Source organism: Mastigoproctus giganteus, chromosome 14 (assembly GCF_048544385.1).
Source record: "Mastigoproctus giganteus isolate SK-2022 chromosome 14, ASM4854438v1, whole genome shotgun sequence".
Classification (NCBI taxonomy): domain Eukaryota; kingdom Metazoa; phylum Arthropoda; class Arachnida; order Uropygi; family Thelyphonidae; genus Mastigoproctus; species Mastigoproctus giganteus.
Window position 1 is genome coordinate 51,997,358 of NC_143588.1, and position 22,505 is coordinate 52,019,862.

The window sequence follows — 22,505 nt, forward strand, 5'->3', positions numbered from 1 at the left end:
CTAAGCATTTCCATTAATTTTCCCTAAAATTTTGTTTAGAGTGGATATTCCGTTAGCCCTTAAGAAATTAATTTTTTTTTTTTTTTTTTGCAAATAGCTGACAAAGTGAAATCAACATATTTCAATAACCTTCAGTGCCTATCAATGGAGCTAGGTCATTCTTTTCCCAGCATGTGAGGGGCTTTAATCCAAAAAACAGTTTTCCTGGAAATGCCAGTTAATGTAGCAAGTTTTATTGGTCAGAGAATGGGTGCTCTCCTTGGGCATTTCTTCTTAACGTTTTGAATAAAATTCATATTTTATAGGACATTACTCATCAATGGCTTCCCGTGTTTATTTCGGAGAAACAGCCTTTTCAGAATGCAGCGCTGAAAAGCAAACCTGATATCACTCATGCCCGTTCTTCTATAAAAATATATATATATATATATATATATCCAAATTTACATAATGAAATGTCTATTCGATTATTTTCTGTATGTTGGAATATTACATAAAACAGATGTAAACTGGTTAAGAGGCTTTTCTTTGGTGTCAGGTTTCCTGTTCAGCTCAACATAGGCTGAAATATAACGTAGTACTGTTAGAAGATTATTGCAAAGGTTAAGATAAGTAAGAGCCAATGGGAGATAAAGTAGAGGAATTTATGTATTTGAGGATAAATTCCTTATCCTCAAATACATACATACCTAAGTCCACTGACTTAGGTATGTATTTTGGAGTAACTTATCTATCCCATACAGAATATGTAACACTATGCACAGGGTAAATAATAAAAGTGTCTGAGTCCAGAATACATATTATTAGGGATAACTTGTACCCTTGATTTACATACAACACCTGACAACTATAGATTACTTGAACACCGTTTCACCACTAGTTGGGTGGGAGTTCTTTGGTGCATTAACTGCTATCGTTATAGTATGCTAGTTGACCTCGATCTGCACATTTTGGGTAACCTGAAAAATCAAAAAAAACTCACAAGAAAAAACATTATGCCCTCTGTAAAAAGAGTGATTAACTACTACCCTAATCAAATTAGACTCTTTCTAGTCCGACAGAATTCAAACCCGTTACACTCTAACTGAGGATGCTGCATCAAGTACATCTATTAATGTATTCTAATTAACTGTTCCCAATGACAACAGTACTTTCCAACACAATAATGTTACCAAAACCACACAGAATTATGCTCTCTCTCTCTCCTTCCTTCCTTGACCAGCCAAACTCTCCAATCTCAACCCAACTAAACCTTCTACAACACAAGTTTAATATTATGTGCTGCAAGTAACATCAGACCAAACCTCTGTCATTATTTTATCATCTCAGAGAGACAATACCACAGATCAGGCCATTATTTGCACAAGGGTTTCCAAAAACATTCTTAGGTGAGAGGTACATAGGTGAAAGTAGACATCACTGAAAAATGAACAGAATTTTAAAAACAGAATCACTGCTGTGTTAAAAAATTTAAACTATTTTACCCAACTTAGTAAGAGATCAGAAACTATTACTTAGTAAGAGATCAGAAACTAAATACACTAAATAAAGTGTTCACTATTTTAAACCTTTCCATCAAAAAAGCTAATATATATACTTATTTAAAAATTTTAATAAGAATAATGAAATATTAATTCAGTAGAAAAAAATTAATTTACTGAAAAATTATTGCTTTCTGTTTATTATCCATACCTGAGTCAGATGATGCAAGTGAAAATGCATTAATCCCTGGGTAATGACAAAGTGGCAAGCAAACTTTACTACTTGCAGAATGTGGTGACGCTTCCAGAGATGGGGAAGAGGGATTAAGTGCTGTCCTATCTATTATGGAGAAAGGATTGGAAGAATGTCCCAGCTGAGAGAGTGAAGTAGCAGAAACTGAAGAATGGGAGGTCAAGCCTGAAGAAGTTGGAGCTGCCACCCATAAAACACAAAGGTAAATCTCAGACTTTTTTTTTTTGTTTTACCTTCAAACCATGTTTTTTTTTTTTTTTTTTGTTTTTTTTTTAAAGCAAGGGTGGAGAAAAAAGGGTGGGAAGAAAGGGGGAAAAGAACAGTATATATGAAAAGATAAGAACAGTTCAAACTAATACAAAAGCCCTAATATATTTGCATGCAGAGCCAAATATGCAAAATATATTTACATGCAGAGCCAAATATTATTGGTATAGATAGCTGTTTCGAAAATAAGAAATGAGAGAGAGCGCGCATGTGCACACACTGCAAATATATATGTAGTCTAATCTTAAAAATTGGTTCTTGTAGCAAAGTACAGGGGATACTAGGAACTAAGGCAAGAGCAACATCATGACAGAATTTTATTGGTGTTAAACTGAAGAGTACATCTGGTTGTGGTAATTATCCAATTCCTAATGTCTAAAGGTTATAAAGCATTATTCCCAAAATCATTTGTTTTTTGTCTCGGCTAAATAAAGTAACTACATCTCTCAGATTCACTGTTTATAAATAGCAAAAGTATTGTGTGTATGTATGTATGCTTAAAATTACTAAATAACACAGATTTGTTAGGATGGCAAGCATTAACCATTTATAAGAATACAGTTTTTGAGAATTAACAATTAATTTATATGAAAACATGAAATTTTAAAGATTAATTTTTAAAAGATAGTCAAAAGCTGCAGAAAATGAACAGGTTAATAAATCTTTAAAAGTACATACAGCAGAAAACAATGACCATGCAAAGTGACTAGAAATTTATACATGAAAGAAAAATTCTGAATAGCATCTGTCAACGAAACTTAATAAATTTATATTTTATATTTTACCTTATCATATATTTATATTTTACCTTATCTCTTCATTTTAGTTTCATTATACAATGATATTTATAAATTCATCCTTTCTTAAATCAAAAATACTGTGAAACAGAATGTGGCAAATATACATATCTAGTTCAGGTACCATGTCCTTCAATTGTTCTGTACCATACCAAGAATGCCAACCTAACTTCAACAATCACAAAAAAAAAAAAAAATAAAAAAAAATCACTTCACACGAAACAATATTATAACTCTTATAGCGGTTCATCTGATCTGAAGCTGTTGTTTCACCACATACAACTTTCACTTGACTTTTAGCATTGTTGAAAGAAAGACAATTTTCATTAAGGAAATTTCATCACCTTATAATTCAGCATAACTAAAACTAGCTATGCATAATGTCACTTAAAGTGATAGTGGTGGCATAAAGCTTACCAGGCTCACCTGTAAAATATCTATTACTTGTTAATTGCCAGTTTGACATTGCCAATCTTTCCACTATCTAGTTGCTTAAATAAATACAAAATTTTACTTCAGTAGCTCTGGAAATTATATGTGTTGTTTACAAAGAATTAAGTGAAAGTGACAACAAACAATATACAGTGAGCATGAATTAATTTGAAGAATTAGTTTCGATCTTCACATTCTTAATACAGTCCTGTGAACTTGAAAATGGAAGTGGCCAATAGTTTCATGTTTATATTTAATGTTCACTGTTTTTTTTTTTTACAAAAATCTGAAAATTAAAAGTTTTGGTAATTTTCAAATAAGTGCAAAAAAATGTTTTAAAATTAAAATTTTTAATTAAAAAATAATTACAATTAAGTATTGTATTTCGTTAGAAAAAGGTCAAGCACATTTATTGTGCAAGTAGAATTTTTTTAAAATAGGCCCTTTTTTTACAGAAATAAAACAGGAATAAGTGGGCCTGTTAGGCTCCATGTCACCACAACTGAGGACAATCAAAGATTTTTATCATTATAACTGACATACAAATCAAGATTTTTATGCCAGTAATAATTAAACAGTTATCATTTTACATTTTTCACAAAATTACACTATATATTACAAGTATAGCCAAAACTTGGTAAAAATGACAGTCATGCAACATAGCCTCATTTATTAAATCTTTATTATTATTATTATTATTACTTAACTTTTGTGTATGCAATAAAAATGTACTTTTCAAATCTGGTTATATCAAAATAACAATTTACAGATTTATTTTAACTGTGTTTAAAGGTAGTATATTATGAAAATATGTTGAAAAGAACTTTTGAACAGTAAACAGTGATAACCATTAAAACAAAGAAAACGAGGAAGACAGGAAAAGATTATGGACGGACAATTCTCAATTTAGGAAACTGGACTAACATTCTGTAACTCATAGTAATAATTCAAATTAAGACAATTTATTCTGTTGCTTGAATCTTGGATAGTATCATATTTCTAAATCATCCTCAACATGTACAATCTATGTGTTTTTCAAAAATGTAAGTGCTCCTCAGTTGACAAAATTGCAGCAACCAACCTTTTTCCCCTCAGAACGAATTCCTTCCAAATTAACATCCAAACAATAATACAAAACAGGTAATTCCTGCTTAAAATCGTGCAAAAGCATGGTGACTTGGTTGTGATTCCTGGTGGCATGACTAGACAACTGTAGCCAATCAACATTTCAGTCAACAAATCATTTAAGGATTACTTGAGAAAGGAATATGAATCCTAGCTGTTTATTGACAACCTTCCGCTGACACCTTCCGAAAAAACTAAGAAAGCGACAGCATTCAAATTGCCAGAAGAAGTATCAACAGCTTGGAAGCTAATCCCAGAAAGAATAGTGCAGCACTTATTAAAAAAATATTGATCACCAATGTTCTCAATGGCTCAGAAGACAATATATATTATGGGATAATGAAGATAATGATAGCTCAGAAGAATCAGACTCTGAATGTGAAGACATCGACGGCTCAGAATATTCAGAAGGAAATGATGAATATCATACCTACTGATAAATACTATTGCTATCAGTAAATTGAATTCTATTATAATAAAAATATTTGTTATACAGGGTGTCTCAAAAATATTGGTACAAACATTTAGAGGAGGTAGGTAACATCTAAAGGAATGTGAATCGCATAAGAACCCATAACCAGAAACGTCACGGAAAAGTAGTAGCAGAGGCACAAGAAGCAGAAATGACACAAGACAGTAATTAGTGGCAAACATTCATTTGACATAATATTAACAAGGGAGTACGAGTAGCCGAGTGGGCAGGAGCGGGAGTGCAATAGCACACGCTCTTTGAGTAGACCGGGGTTCAAGCCCCTGACTGCTGAATACGGTCGATCTGCCAACCCGCACTGGACCAGCGTGGCAGATTATGGTCCATTTCCCTCAGCATGAATTGTTGAGGAGGCTTCCACCCTGCAGTGGGTTGATAATGGCTGCACTTTACTTTTACTTTTACGAGATGGATGCATTTCATGATGTTACAACAGATGCTCGAAGGTTCTACCATGATATGCGATGCATGCGTGACACCGACGCAGCATGGATTGGTGGACACCATCGAACACACCTGGAGTTTCTTTGACAGTAGCAGCAGCACAGACGAGTCTCGCCACAACATCCATTTCCGTCTCCACAGGCGATTCATACATGATAGATTTGAATACCCCCCCCCCCCCAGAAAGAAATCAAGGCTCGATAAATCAGGTGAGCATGGGGGCCAGACAACGGGTCTACCACGGCCAATCCATTGATGTCCAAAACGCCTGTTCAAATGGTTACGAACACACCTTCCATAATGGGCAGGCGTCCAGTCATGTTGAAACCAAATGTTGTCTCACGTTTGCTGGAACATCGTCAAGTAACCCTGGTAGAACTTGTTCAAGAAAGATCCGATATTTAGCGGAGTTCATGCGGGATGGTAACAGGTATGGGCCGACTAAGCAGTCAATGACAATACCTGCTCACACATTTATTGTGAAGCGATGTTGTACCGCATGGGGGCGCACACCGTGTGGGCCCTCTGCTAATCCATACACTAGGTGCATGTCTGCCAGCTCACAGTGCGTATACTGATGCATGCTCTTCATGTGGCGACTACTGCTTGAATGACTAAACCAGAAATTTTCCCTCTCGCGAACTGATGAACAGTGCCGTGTACCGACTTACGGTGACGTTTCCGTTTATGGGTTCCTATGTGATTCACATTCCTTTAGATGTTACCTATCTCCCATAAACGTTTGTATCAATATTTTTGAGACACCTTGTATATATTTTATACAGGGTGTCTCAAAAATTTGTGAAAAATCATTTTCTTTTGTGATTTTTGAAGAAACCTGACAAGATAGAAACAAACAGAGGACATTTTTGACATCAGCATTAGAAAATGATTCAGAAATTCCCATTTCTAAGAAAACATCAGTGAATTTTTTCGAAAGGCAAAGTAGTATACTTTATATGCATCCCATGCATTTTTCTTCTTTGCCACCAGTCTCATCAATTCATCAGACATCCTTTTAAGTTCTAAGACTTGAACAGTATATCTCTTAGCTGGCATAAAATGCCTAGTAGCTTCTACACCTCTGAATGCTTCTCATTTAGAATTTGTGTCAGTAACTTTATCAGTTGGCTTCACCGCATATAATTTAAAAACTTTCTGAGACAACTGTAATCACCTTTACAAAAGCAAAACCCCTTGCTTTGCCTTGATAGTAGTTACATCTTAAAGTAAATCACACATCAGTGCCACCCAACGAATCTTTTATCTGAACATTGTTAATGCATGAAGGGTAACTGCTGACATTAAGATCAAAGGTATTGCTTTCTCTCTGCCTGTCTAACATACTGGCATACAAAACAGTCATCCAATAAATCCATAAAAGTCTTGCTACTGTGCGACTGACCAACTCAAGAGTTCCAGTCAATATCTGGAAAAGTTAAAGGCCACATTATAAGATATATTCTGATCTATTAGTCTGCTCCCCTTCCCACCTAGAAGTTTTCTAAACCATCCAAACACCATCAGCAAATATTCTTGCACCTGTTCTATTTAAGTATATTTCATCCCTCTAAAAGAAAAAAACTCCCATGAGCCTTGCAAGGTCTCTCCAGGGCTAAATTTACCGACAAGGCTCTCATCAAGTACTCCCTCCTGTCCAGTCTGGCCAGAATTAAGGGCATTTTTATTTCCAATTCTAATTTATAACTTTTTCTCAACAGCATTATCGAAATAAAATTATTATTTTATATTTAAACATATATTAATGTAAACAGCACTCAAATATAAAATAGAAACACAAACTACAACTGTTAAATGGGGGGGGAAGAAATGCGAGCATATAAATATATCTATAATTTACAGATTTATTTAACATCCAACAGCTATCAGGACTGACTGTGATCCAAAGGAAACATACACTGACATTGGCATGTAACTGTGAGATAGGTCCATATTCTGACACAAAAGCATACCACCCATTTGTTTACTGTGATGTGGAATAGTGGCTGTGATTGAACAGTTAAACTGGATCCATAAACTCATCTGGACAGTGGCTATATAAGCTTTAAACAAAAATTTAACATACCTAATAAACTGGCTGCATCAAATCCACTTTTTGAAGGACACTGAGGACTCTGATCAGTTGTCTCCATGGCATATCAAATTATAAAATTATCTAGAAAATATGAAGAAAACACTAAATATATACAATTATAATATAAACAATATAAATAAAATATAAAATATATACAGATACAATTAGCCATAGAACAGAAAAATGAAGGAAAAAAATGGATCTGTGAATAGGCAGGATTTATTTGAGGAATTTGGTGGCATAGCGGCAACTAACTCCACAATACAATACATTTATCAAAAAAAGGAATAAATTTTATGGGACATTGTCTCCGTAAATATTCCTGGTTTCCTGTGGTTGAATTTTTTTATACATTTTGGCATCCTTAATCCAGATTCCAATAATCCAAATTTTTCTGGTTTATTTCAACCTTATAATATTGTATAGTGTAATCTATACGAATATTTAGCCTATCTTGAAAGAAGTATCTTCTTTAATTTCTCTGTTGAAAATCTGAGCAATCTCTGTTAACTGTCAAGCAAAAGGATAAATGTGGAATCAAATATGAACATACCATAAGTCCAACTCTTAGAAGAGCATGCTTTGTATTCTGACTAAAAAAGCAGCAGAAAAACAATACGTTACAAAAGGGTTTTTTTTAAGTCAAAAGGTGATAAAAGCGACTTCTATGAAGAACTAAACCGATATAGTTGATGCAGAAACAAACAGAAGCTAAACTCTTATCTCTGCCTAACATAGTATAAAGGAGACAATAATCATAGCAGTTTTCTTTTTTTTAAAGAACTATCATGACTATTAATAATTTCACAAAAATGCATGTACATGTATGTTTTATCCATACATGAGCTCTATTAAGCATGTGCTTATACATATATATCACATGTGCATTCTGCTAACAACTTCTCAACATAAATAAAGCTTCAACACTCCCTCCATGAAATAGGTTGACATCATCTGTAAGTCATCAGATTAACCTGATGATGTTCCTGCTCATGTTGCTGAGAAGCTGAATAAGTTATTTTGCATCTGTATTCATGAGGAACTTCCTTAGGGATGGGGGGGGATGCCAGAAGTTTATTAAACTCTAACAGTGAGCTGAATGATTTTGTAATAACTGAGAGGAAAGTGGAGGAGCAATTATTGAGATTAAACATAAGAAAGGTATCTAATGTGGATGGGATTTATACAATTATATTAAGGGAGGCAGCAAAGGAGCTATGCAAACCCTTAACCATAATTATGAGAGCATCTTTGGATTCTGGAGAAATTCCCATGGACTGGAGACCCCAGGAGCTCACATCTGATAAGTATGTGCTTGGCACACCCAGGGTCCTGAGCTGGATATCATCATTCTTCTCTTTCTTGGTGATTCCCTTCTCTCTCTCTCTCTCTCTCTCTCTCTCTCTCTCTCTCTCTCTCTCTCTCAGGGTAACTCGGGAATTTTTTTTTTTTTTTGGCTGGTGCAGCATAAGCCTCAGGCTTTCTTGCACCATATGGCTGATAATAATAATAACGGAAAAATTATAATAATTAACAACACAGTCTGACACATGGAGTAGTAATCATTTTAGTTTGGCACTGTCTTTGGTCCCCCACCTCTTATTAAGTTTAGATTTGGCAATCAATATGTGTGGCCTGGGTAAACAGAATATTCTAACAATGAGCCAAAGATTCATAAAGTTAGGTATCCAGAAAATGAAGAGTTAAAGCTAAAATGTACTAATGCAGAAGCTCTCAAACTTTTAAACATTATACTCACTTAAAATATTTCATAAATTTCACATGCATCCATCTTCAAGAGTAAATGCAAATAAACAGATTTGACATAAAATCTGACAAATTTAGTTATGACAATACACACTTTTATGAATTAATAAATACTTTTTCAAGGTTTTTTTTTAACCTTTTTTATATAAGTAATAGAATACAGTAACATTCCTGAGAAATGCCGCGAATACCGAAAACGCGAATACTGAGTTATGGCTCCCATAGTAATAAGGGGGTTCCGTTCCAAAGTATGAAATACTGTATATAAGAAAAACTAGTCTAAAATTTTGTCTATGTATGTATTATATGTACCTTCATAATATGACTATGTACATAGACAGTACATGTAAGGTATGTTCGTGTCAGACGGCGCCTGGGATTTCTCCCATCTCCGCGCATGTTCGCTGTATCGAGGACAGTACACTGTCAAACCAGAGACTTGAAAGTGTGTGGGCCATGTCTGTGCAGTGTGATCTGTTGTGCCCATTGTTTGTCCGGCTTATTGGCCGCCAGGCCCCTGGTGGGGCCCGACGTTGCCCATACCTTGCCACATGGAGGCTAACCAGGTGTCCAGAATCATGACGAGTAGCTCCGGCAGGTCCTGCCACCTAGTTTCCTGGGATTTCAGTGGCTAGGACCTAAAAAAAAAAAAAAAAAATTAATAATAATAAAAGTAAAAAATAAAATAGAATACATATATATATATATATATATATATATATATAGTTTGATTGCTTAGATGAATTAAACTTTAGTGTCTATTTTCCATTGGGTATTAGGGTGTATCCTGAACAGGAGATTTTGTTAGCATTTCAAGTCTAACATATTCCTAGGGGTCTGTGGTGGCGTTCAAATTATATAATAAACAATAATAAAAAGTTAGTTCTAATACTAATTATTTAATTTTAATTAATGTTATTAATCAATACTAAACAATACTAAATAACATTCCCTTATCTGGTCATCTATCCGCTACTTCTTCAGGGGCTTTGAGCGGATCGATAGCCAGTTTTAAAGGAATGTCTCATAATTACCCGTTTCTGTTAACTCCTTATCAGTTTTGCCTTATTAGTGAGATTTTTTATCTCCTTTAGATTATTTAATTTATTAAATTTATTAAATAATGATATTTTTATGCTAATTTGTCTTTAAATTTTTGAATATTTTTAATACTTAATTTAGGAATTCAGCAAACTGAATTCCTAAAAACCTTTTCCGCATCCTCCATATTTGGTGGCTTACAGGCTCGAACCCCGGTCTAATCAAGAAGCATGTTCTATGCACTGCTGCTCCTGCCCACCTGGCTACGGAGGCACCAATACCAAGGTAAGTAGAACTCTGCAATGCTAGCTGACTATTGCTGGACTGTGACAAGAGATGCCCCAGATGTGGAGTACAAATGGCAAGTGAAGAAGAGTGTACAATGTGAATAAAGTCATTTTATGTATTTTTTGCCGATCAATATGATTTAATATATTACTTTTTCAAAAACTAAAAATGTAACAATTCTTATTATTTTAAAATGTTCTGTAAAGTTCTTTATAATACAGGTACCAGACCAATTATCCCGCTTCCATAAAACCCCAATTACCAAAAAACTGGTAAGTTTCGAATCTGGTGGGCTTTTTTTTTTTTTTTTTTTTTTTTTTTTTTTTTAATGTGCAGGTGCGGAATATAGCAAGTGTGAATCATAGCAATCAATCGCACATCAGTTTCAGTATGACAGCTGCTTTGTACACTTGCCCCCTCTACATTTATGGATTATTTGTCCCAATTTATTATAATTTTCATTTAATACCATGTCTAAAAGGAAACATTTTGCACTCAGTATATTGAAGAAAGTAGAGTTACTTATGAGACTCGATAAAGGTGCTTCAGTGTGGCATTCGAGTGAGGAGTATGGTGTTGGTACATCTACTATCTATGATATCAAAAACTAGAAGGAACAGATATTTAAATTCTACAGTGACAGTGTTGTGCCTAAATTAATGGACAAGCAAAAAACTTTACACCAGTCGAAGAGTGTAGGCATGGACAGCATGTTGCTTGAATGGATTAGACAGCGTTGGAGTGAAAAGTTTCCACTTCATCATTCCATTATAATGGCCCAAGCTAAACCTTTTCACAAGGAATTAAATTTGACAAATCCATGTGAATATTCATCTGGGTGGTTCAACAGATTTAAACAAAGGCACGGCATTCGCAAGCTGAAGGTTTGTGGAGAAAAGGCTTCTACAGAACACGATGCTGCAGAGGTGTATTTAGATGGATTTGCCAAGTTGGTTTCTGATGAGGGCTGTCAGCTGAAAAGGTGTACCATGCAGATGAAACTTCTTTATTCTGGTGTTACATACCAAGGAAATTATATGTAACTCCAGATGAGTCAGCACCAGCAGGGTATAAGGATTGCATGTTCCAATGCAGCTGGCACCCACAAGTGCAAATTACTCATTGTTGGGAAAAGTCAAAATCCTAGGCATTTAAGGGAGTCAGGTGTTTCCTGTGATTTATAAGGCAAATAAGTGAGCTTTGTTTACAACACAAATTTTCACCGACTGGTTTAAAAAGAACTTTGTGCCTGATGCCAAGGCTCACTGTAAATCTGTGGGACTACCTGATGACTGCAAAATTATTTTAATGCTTGACAATTGTTCTGCACACCCTCCTACTAAAGTTCTAGTCAAGGCCAATGTATGTGCTGTTTACTTGCATCCCAATTGTATATCACTAATTCAGCCTTTAGACCAACCAGGGTATTCTTCGTGCATTCAAGAGCAGGTACAGGGATAAAAGAATTTCAGAAAGCATTTAATGTTAAAGATGCACTTTGGAGTGCAGCAAAGTCCTGGAACAATGTACCCAAGGATACTCTGATAAACAGCTGGCATAACCTATGGCCATTAACTTATTTCTTCACAGTGGTGATGAACCTGATTTTTATTGTTTTCATATGTCTGATGAGGAAAAAATAGTGAAGAATTTATTGGAATATGCAAAAGGTTTGTCATGTGAAGTAGCCAAATCACTTGATGAAGGGCTATACAAGAGTGTATAAACATTGATGGTGATGCTCCAATAGTACTCCAACTCACTGAGAGTGAAATTATAGATATGGTAATGAATGCTGATAAGAACAAATCAGATGAGAGTGATGACGACAATGGTGATGACAGTGCACTGAAAGAAGAAGAGAAAGTGTCTATAGATAGGTGCATCAGCCTGATTGAGGAACTGATTCGGGGAATAGAGCAAAAGAGCTTTATCAGTGAGCAACGTATAATGTGGATGTATAAAATACAAGAGGTTTTCATTAAAGAAAAACCAAAGTATATGAAACAACAGAACCTGTAGGATATATTTCCAAAGATCAACCAGAAACTTTCAAGTGAAGGTCCGCCTCCACAGATCCTAATCTGTGCTTCTCTTCCTGTACCTGTCACCCCAGATGTTGAATTGTTTTCAGATGAAGATTAATTTTGATGAATTCAGATGAAGATTAATTCAGATTAATATTGATTAAACAGACCCTGCTTTAGAAGGGTCTGCTTAATCAATAAACAGACCCTGCTTTAGAAGTGTATTAATTTGTATCTGTTAAATACAATTTCTTTATTTACTTTTCATTGTTTATTTTAAGTATATATTAATCCTTGGTACAGTAAACCAGAAAATCCAGAAATCCGGGTCACCTCCAGTCCCAAGCCTGGTGGATAAATGGTCCAGTACCTGTATAATGTTTTTCAATATAAGATATATTAAAATAGTACAGTAAATGTTCTTTATTTATTCCGTTTTAGGCCTACATAGTGTATTTTATAGAATATAAGACATAGCAGGTATTTTAAAAAACTTGAGCAAAACAATTTTTTTAATGGTGATTTTTCAACTCCACACATGCAAAACAATACAGAAAAAATAATTTCATCAAAGAAACAAAAAAATATTGAAAATTTGTTTACCAGTGTAATTTAATATAAGAATACTAAAATGTAATATGTCAATTAAACAAAGTAACTGTTTTTATTAGTGTTTCCTAAGTAATTATTTGCTAAATTATTATGGGTGTATCATATTTTTATTAGATAATTTGAATTACAACACCATTCCACTACTGATACCTTTTATGAACTGCATACAGGGCTGGCACTACAGGTGTGCAAGTGAGGCACTTGCCACAGGTGCCACCTAAAATAGGCACAGTGCCATTAATAATATATATGTTTTACATTTAACATTCAATATCAAATTTCTACTTTCTCTCTACACCAAATACAAAATATCTTTTATTTATTGTACTGTTAGGTTTTCACTGTCTACAATTATACAAATATACCACAGCAATAAGTACAGTAATCCATAATCCCTTAATGACATTGAGTGTGGAAGTACATGCTAGTGTACTGTTAGCCAAACCATAAAATTCTGGTTATCACCCTTGTAATGCTGAGTGTAGGTGTTGATTATTCAATCAAAAGTGTAGGGATGAAGGCTTAAAATTTAAACAGTAAACATTCACACTCCAACCTCATGCATTTAAGGACAATTATTTAAGAAAGAAATATAGTTAGGGAAAGACATCATGTGGTTGTTTCCCATTAAGATTATTACTATAATTAATACAACTCGTATACCATATGAAATTAATAATATAGTTTATTAAACTAATCGCCTAAACCACTATGCATTTAAAGTGATGTTTCAGGCAGCTTATTGGTACCCATCATCAGACCATGCTGTGGGGGAGCAGAAAATAGACCAGATATCGAGAGAAGTGGCCCACATACAACCCCCCTCCAAACTCCCAGAACCAACCTCCACACCAACCCTAAAATCTGTTTCTTAGTGAAATTTAAAATTTTTTATTTTAAAATTCGGGAATACTTTTGAAAAAACAAACACATGCTTTATATTTTCAGTTGGAGAAATACAACAAATATTATTTTGTCGATTAAGCAGTACAGCAATACCCCACATAGCACTAATAATTGGTACCGAAACTGTTCTGTGTTAAATGAAACCGTGCTGATTGAGGTATAATTATAATGGGTTTTAATTGAATGCGTACCAGTCTATAAACAAATTATAATAAATCTACAAACAATGTGCACTTGATAGCCAATTAAAAGGATGTGAAATAAAAAATATTTCAATAATATTATTAATGAAAAGGTAACAACCATGACAGATGAGAAAAAAGCTTTGTTTATTTAGGTATTTCAATAATAAAGCCTGGTTAAGTCGTTTCTTCTTTTTCTCAGCATACATGTCTTTGTAGCATCGAAACCCATCGTGTAAAATTTGCCATATCTTGATGGTACATTCAACATCCAGATCTCCATTCATAATCACCTCGCAGGCCATGTCAACCACTACAAAAAACTTTTTCCAATTCTTCTGTTGAAAATTCTTTTGATACCACTTCAGAACTGTTTTCCACTTCTTCATGTGCAGTTTGCTCATCAATTTCAAGGAGAGTTGAATCATCTAAGTCATTTGCATGTAAGTCAATGCAGTCACGTACATTGGAAGTGTCCAAAGTTTCAAATCCCAAGTCTTCCCCAATCTTCACAATGTCTTCGGCAATTGTCTGAACTTCCGATTCAAAACAAGTCAATTTGCCAAATGGGGCAAAACATGCTGCCAAACAGAATGTGTGTCATTGGCAGTGATTTCTATGCAAAGATGCAGATATATTTTCGATTGTATTTAAAGGGGCAAAAAATAAATTGTGAAATGAAAAGTTCGAAAAGTTGAATTCCATCCTGACGTCATCTTGTCAGGATGGAATTCAGAAAACTGAACACTGTTTTACATTGCCCACTGACTCCCTGAGAGGAGCTTCTGGCCCATGCGTGTGAGACAATAGTTGGCACTGCAGCATATATATATACGCATACCTAGACTACAACAATGCAGAATGTATGTAGAGTGCAGGTCTAGGCTATTGAATTAGTTTTAATATGTACAGTAATTTTCGACTTAAACTTAATTGAAAACCGTGTTAAAGTGAAACCTGTGCTGTTTAAAGCCGTGCTAAGCGAGGTATTGCTATATTAATTTGTTAAGCACAATTAAAAATTGTTAATTAAAAATAATTGTGTTCAAATTACATTCTAATACCACATTTTTAGTGTTGTAAATAAATGCCTTATTAACCCAGTGGTTAGGGCATTTACCCATAAAGCACGCAGACCTCCATTTGAATCCCACCACAAAAGGAAAAATATTTTTATGGAAAAAAATCCTGTGGCCCCATCCAGTAGCAAAAGTTAAATTAAATTTTAAAAATTGTAGCAAAAAATAGCAGATTACTGCAGGAGATATGACATCATCTGCATAAAGGATCACAGGAGGCAAAATTGGTTCAAATTGCCATATTGATGAGGCCAAACAAGTTGCACTCCCTGCCGGCGGGAACAAGTAAAATCGGTTCAAATCACCATCCTTACAGCAATACAAGGTTTTGCCTCGGGCACCACAAACGCTACTTAGTGCCAACTCTGCATATACTCACTCACTGAAAAGGTACAATTAGTTTTCCAAATTTAAAACTACTATTTTTTTTTTTTTTTTTTTTTTTTTAATGTGAACCCCAAACACGAGAGGTATTAGAACCTATAGTACTTAGTACCATGCTTGGGTTGGAGGTTGAGAAGACGAAAGAAGATATTTGTTGACATTGGACTTGAATTTCTGTAGACTGTAATTTTCACGAAATACGTATGAAGGAAGGTTGTTCCAGAAAACGGCAGTTGAATGAATAAATGAGGAAGATGAAAAGATGGTTCCGTGGGTTTGAAGTTGGACAATATATGGATGTTCGCGGCACGTGTTTGGACTGTTTTGAAAGAGAGAGCGGGAATTATAGAAGCCAATTCATAAGAACAGTGCCCATGGAAGTATCTGTAGAAGAGGCATGCACCAGAAACAGTACATCTATGAGAAAGAGAGTGGAGAGACTCTGATAGAGATAAATCATTAATTAACCCAACTGCCCTCTTCTGAATGGAATCAAGAAGCCTGAGAGAGGTTTGGGGGGCACCACCCCAGATGTGGGAACAATATTCCATGGCAGGGCAGATTTGTGATTTATACAGAGTGAGCAGCTGTTTGGAAGAAAAGTAACGCTGAGAGCAAAAGAGAAAACCAAGTTTTTTAGATGCAGAGGAAGCAATATTTGTAATGTGCTTATGCCAAGAGAGATTAGAAGTCAGGGTAATCCCCAAAAGAGATATATCATTTTGCCTAGAAAGCGGAGTGTCACTAAACATAAGCATAGGAGCAGAAGAATCCTTTTTGCAAGATATAAGACAAGACAGTTTTAGAAGGGTTGAAATCAACTAAGTTGCCTTTGCCAAACTGGAGAATTACCAGAAGATTGGCATTTAAGGAATTGGTAGCAAATTTTCAAGAAGTTGATGCTGATTGACCAGGACAAGGTTTCTCAAAATGGAAAGTGGAATGCAATGTGCTATCATCGGCAAAACTATGGATAGGATTTCCAGTCAATGGAAGAAGGTCATTAATATACAAGAGGAAAAGTGTGCGGGAAAGAACTGAACCTTGGGGGACACCGGCATTAGAGGAGAAGTTAGAAGACAGAGAGCCATCTACCATCGCCTTCAGTGAGCGATCACAGAGAATACTGGATAACCAATTACTAAAAACAGTTGGCAAACCATAAGATGGAAGCTTGTTCACAAGACCTTAATGCCAAACACGATCAAAAGCCTTTGAGATGTCAAGGGCAACTACTTGGGTTTCACCGAACCTTCCCACTGAATTAGTCCATAAATGGGTAACATAAGCCAGAATATCACCAGTGGATCGACACTGACGGAATCCATACTGACGATCGTTGATCAGACAGAAGGTTTCAGGGTAGTTTAAGAGTTGGCGGTAATTGATTTCTCCATTACTTTAGAAAGAGTACAAGTAATTGCAATGGGACGATAATTGAATGGGAGGGATGTGTCACCCTTTTTAGGAACTGGCTGGATATGAGTAAATTTCCAATCAGAAGGAAAAACACCTTCGGAATAAGAAAGTGAAAAAAGGCGGCAAAGAATAGGAGTAAGTTCAGGAGCACAAGTTTTGAGAATAAGTGGAGAAATACCATCAGGACCTGGAACTTTCTTACCATCAAGATTCATAAAATTCCTTCTGATATCCTTCTGACGGAACACCACAGGAGGCATTGAATGGATTGTGTTGGGAATGGTGGGAGGTGTTTTACCAAGATCATTAATACATGAGTTGGAAGAAAAATGGGATGCTAGCAGATCAGCTTTATCCTTGGCTGAAGTGACAACAGAACCATCTGGTTTGGACAGAGGTGGGAGCAGAGATGGGCAAAAGTTGCGGCCAATAGATTTGGCAAGAGACCAGAATGCTCGGCTACCATTAGGGCAAGAAGCAAGTTTTCTACTCTTAGCCTGTTCAAACTCTAGTTTGGACTGATTAATAACTGCTTTACAATTGTTGCGAACTTTGGTGTAGGCAGAAAATGAAACTGAAGAATTAGAAATAAGCCAATTACGATATGCAACATTCTTCTCTTGAACAGCCTTTGCACATTTATTGGAAAACCAAGGTTTAGATAAAGGAAGAGATTTTAAAGTGGAGTGTGGGGTAAAGGATTCCATTCCTGCAAGAATAATTTCACTGACACGATCTGAGCAAACATTGACATCAGAAGTTTTGAACCAGTAATCCAACCAAGGAAAAGAAGAAAAGAAGTCTCACAGGTCATCCCATTTTGCATTCTTGTAATGCCAAACAATACGAGGTTCGGAATAGCCATGAGATAAAGGTTCCATTGGAGAAGGGACAATCACCAAGTTGTGATCTGAAGTGCCTAAAGGACCTCTCACTTCGACCATGTACTTAGAAGGGTTGTTTGTGTATTGGCGTATTGGCCAATACACAAACAACGCTTGATGTGTATCAAGCGTATTGGCTGTATGATTAGGATTCTCCAGTATTCCTGTAGGTAAATGAACAATCTGTGCTAGGTCATTAGTAACTGCAAAAGCCTCAGCATCTCGACCTGCTGGGTCCATGCGACTAGAAAACAGAAGCCAGCTGGAGTTGTGAACATTAAAATCACCAAGGAAAATTACCTCACTGTTAGGAAAGTTGGACTGGAGAAAGTCAAGTTGCAAAGAGAGCAAGTCAAAGAGCTCCAAGTGATTAGTGGAGTTGGGAGAATGGCAGAGACAACAGATGAATTTTACACAATGAGGTAGAGAAATTTTAAGCCAGAGAAGATCAAAGTCAGGAGATTCCAAATTGCCAAGTCTCTGACAGGGAATATCAGAACGGACATATGCACAAGTACCACCTTTGAGGCAAAAGGAATCATACAGTGAATAATTTGGGCATCTGAGATGAGCAGTAGTTGAATCAACCGATAACTGAGATTCTGTCAGAAAAAGTACATGGGGTTTGGCAGACTGCAAGTGGAAATGGACATTGTTGAGATTAGAATTGAGACCACGTATATTTGTGAAATGAATTAGAAAGTACTTGGGAGGTTTAGATCTTTTCGCAGATAAGCTTGCTCTATTAGTTTGACAATTCATGGTGTATTCAATAGTAAGAAAAAGTGGGTTGGACATGCTGTATGAAGTAATGAAATTTTTGGATGGGGCGTACACGTGGTAAGAATATAACGTGGCTTCGACAATGCTCCCCGCATACACACTACTCGGTCTCCCTCCAGTCACTATCTGGCAGAGTGGAGGTAGCAAGATTATACACTAGCTGATCCGGAAGCCTCCTAGAGAGTTACCAATAGGTTCAGTCCGGTGTACTAACTAGCGGCCGGTCTACGAACACCGTTTTAGAGCTGTACTCTCGAAATGTAAGGAATATTGGATCTCGCCACGGCGTTCATCATAACCTCAAAAGTCATTAATCATACTGCATAATGGAAGAGATAGGGAAGGGTTGACTGGAACTTAGCTCTAGAGACTAAACATGGGTTCCACCACTTCAAGCCTCCAATTGAGAGGGAAGGGGTTAAGTCCTTAACCCCTTCCCTCTCAATATCACATTGCCAGATGCAAAAAGTAAAAAAAATAACTCCTTTTTCAATATCCAAATTATCCCTGATTATGATGTCACTGTTGCTGCTATTATATAGCAGCATTAGTATCTAAGGCCATATTATGCATATGATTGTTAAGTCTGCAGTCAGTGCTGTAGAGTCAGAAACTGAATACCAAAAATGGAATCTTTCAGTAAAAAACTGAAAAAAGAACATCATTAAAAGTCTTCTAAAAATTGCAGCTTAAAAGAACACGAGCCTCTTAGGATTGCATTCAATCACAGGAAATTCAAAATTATTTTATATAGTTAGTCCCCAATTTATGTAAGCCTAAGTTACATAAATTTTTTTGGTAAAATCGTAGATGCTTTCTGTATAATTTTTAAGAATGAAATCGAATGAAGTATAAGTTTTTATTTTCATTTCCATACAAACTAAGTTGGATAATAACCTAGGGCGTAACTAGAATCTAGGTAAATAACTACAGTTAACATTTCATTTTCTGCTTTAAAAATTCTGAAGAAATATTCGACAACATGTTTGAGACAGGTGAACTACATCAAAGCACCATCAGCTATTTTTTCAGAGAGTTACTCTATCCCTTCGTCTCTACAATGCGTTCCTTCCTTTCTTTCTGGATTGCAGTTTCATTTGATTTGGATTTTATTGGCGCATTAGCAACTGGATTGCAGTCAGTTCAGTTTTGTTTTAAGAGTGAAGTGGGAGCTTTTGTTTGCATTTTGTATGTAACATTTGTTACACATGTCGGGCTACTGTGGTGAAGTTGAAATTCACGTTGCCCTACCATTTTCAATTACTTCGCGTCAAACTAACATTTTTGAGGATCTTCACAAGAAGAAGAGCAATTATACTGAAACCATCTTTGTTGCGAGTCATGGTTGGTTTGACAGGCTCTCTAAGAGAAGCGGATATCATAACATTGCCATAAGTGGCAAAACAATAAACGCAGATGGCGAGGCTGCCAAAAAATTCAAGGACAAATTGGATGAAATTATGTGGATGAGATTAGCCTTTCTTGGAAAAAAAATGCCTAGTAGGACATATTTCTACTAAAGAAAAGTCAATGTCTGTGTTTAAAGCTGCCAAAGACAAAGTGTAACATAGCTAGTTATAAACTTAAACCTTTAGTGGTTATCACTCAGAAAATCCACGGGCTTTTAAGGGCATCAAATAATGGTTTCTAATTGTGTTTGTCCCTGAAGTTGAAAAATATTGCTTACAACTGTCAGTGCCTTTTAAGACATTGATGCACCTTGACAATGCTTCTGGTCATCCTAAATATCTAAATGATCTGCATGACAACGTCAAGTTGGCATACTTCCCTCCAAATATAACAGCTTTGATTCAACCAATGGATCAGGGAGTTATCCACACATTCAAAGCTTATTACATACGGATAACATTTTCTGAGGCTGTAAAAGCAACAGCGCAAGGGAAGATGGATCTGTGGCAATTTTGGAAGGTGTTTATCATCCTTGATGGAACACGCAACTTTTCAGAGCCTGAAATGATGTGACAATAATTTGGATGAACAAGGTGAAGATTTAACAACAGAAGACTTAGCCCAGTTGAACACGCAGAGAGTTGAGGAGCAAGGAAGAGCCGAATGCATTGAGGAATCAGAGCAACCCAAGTAGCAGTTTTCAAATTAAAAGAAATGGCAGAAGCAGTTAATTAAATTAAGAAAAGTCTCTCTGTTTGATGGAATGGATGAAAACACCGAATATTTCTTGAAAATAGAAAAGTTTAAGATTACTTATCGCAAAATTCATGAAGAGGGAAAAAAAGCATACAAAACAGATGAAGATCAAAGAGTTAATATCACGTAGTAGCTCCCTGATTTTTTTATTCTTTGGATTTTGTTTTACCTACAAAGAAGAAAAAATCAATCAAGAAACACTTGTCGTGATGAACCGGAGACAACAAATGAAGAGCAAGAAAAACACTGACAAGGAGAAAACTGAGTATACTTTGGAAACCGAGTCTCTTTCTAATGGCTTTGCAAACTGAGTTATGCAAAGCCATTAGAAAGAGACTCGTAGAGGACATAAGAAAATTTAACACAAGAAAAGTAGAACAAGCATTAAGGGAAAACAAAGGATTTAAATCAGCAGCCATGAGCAGTAATACAAAAGACAAATGATACTGAAACTGAAGGATAGTGTACTTATAAATAGCAGAGGAGGCATAATTCAAATAACAGAAGACTACTATAAAGAGTTATACAAGGAGCAAGGGAATGATGCCATCAGTGGGGAAAATGGATCGTGAATTAGTAACACATACAACATACCTGATATCCTTCGGAAGATGGTTACTGTAGAGTTGTTAAAATTGAGAAGAAGAGACATGACACAAAAACTGGCAAGACTCTTCACAAAATGCATTAGAAAAGGTGTGACGCTTAAGTAGTGGAATAATGCAATCATAGTTTTGCTGCATAAGAAAGGAGATAAATCAAAAATTGGAAATTATAGACCAATTAGCTTGTTATCTCACATCTACAAGTTGTTCACAAGGGTCATTACTAACAGATTAGAAAGAATACTTGATGAGAATCAACCGAAAGAGCAAGCTGGCTTTAGGACAGGATTCTCAACTATGGATCACCTTCAAGTAATATCACAGCTAATGAAGAAAGCAAATGAATATAAAACACCACTATGCCTGGCATTTGTGGATTATGAAAAGGCATTTGACTCCATACAGCATAAGGCAATGTTTCGGGAACTGCAAAGACAAGGCATAGATACCCCGTGTATTGTGATTTTCAAGAAAATATATGAGACTGCTACCTCCTTTATTAGACTAGACAAAGACAGTAGGAAATTTAAAATTGAGAAAGGAGTTCGAGAAGGAGACACAATATCTCTGAAGCTGTTTACTGCTGCCCTTGAGGAAGCTTTCAGAAGATTAGACTGGTCGCAGAAGAGGAGTCAATGTGTACGGAGAGTACCTAAACCATTTACGATTTGCAGATGACATTGTGGTCATAAGCCACGATCCCAAAGAATTAGAGGAAAATCTTAATCAGTTATGCAGAGTTAGTAAGGATTTTGGACTAAAGATGAATATGGCTAAAACAAAAGTAATGACAAACAAGTATGCCACAGAAAGGGATATAATGATTGAAGGAGAGTAATTGAAAAGGTGGAGTCATATACTTATCTGGGACAAGTCATTAGCTGTAATAATGATAAATGGCTGGAAGTCAAGAGAAGAATAAATTTTGGATGGATAGCATTCAGGAAATATAGTCACATACTGAGGAGCAATATCCCA

General features: G+C 35.7%; 1 protein-coding gene across 1 annotated transcript in view; it reads right to left on the reverse strand.

Moving 5' to 3' along the window:
* The window catches only part of tou (bromodomain adjacent to zinc finger domain 2B toutatis), a 914,913-nt gene that overhangs the window by 780,293 nt on the left and 112,115 nt on the right, over positions 1-22,505 (reverse strand). The window contains 1 exon segment of the mRNA XM_090388865.1: positions 7,376-7,465. Coding sequence (XP_090244991.1) covers positions 7,376-7,442 — 67 coding nt within the window. The 5' untranslated portion in view covers positions 7,443-7,465.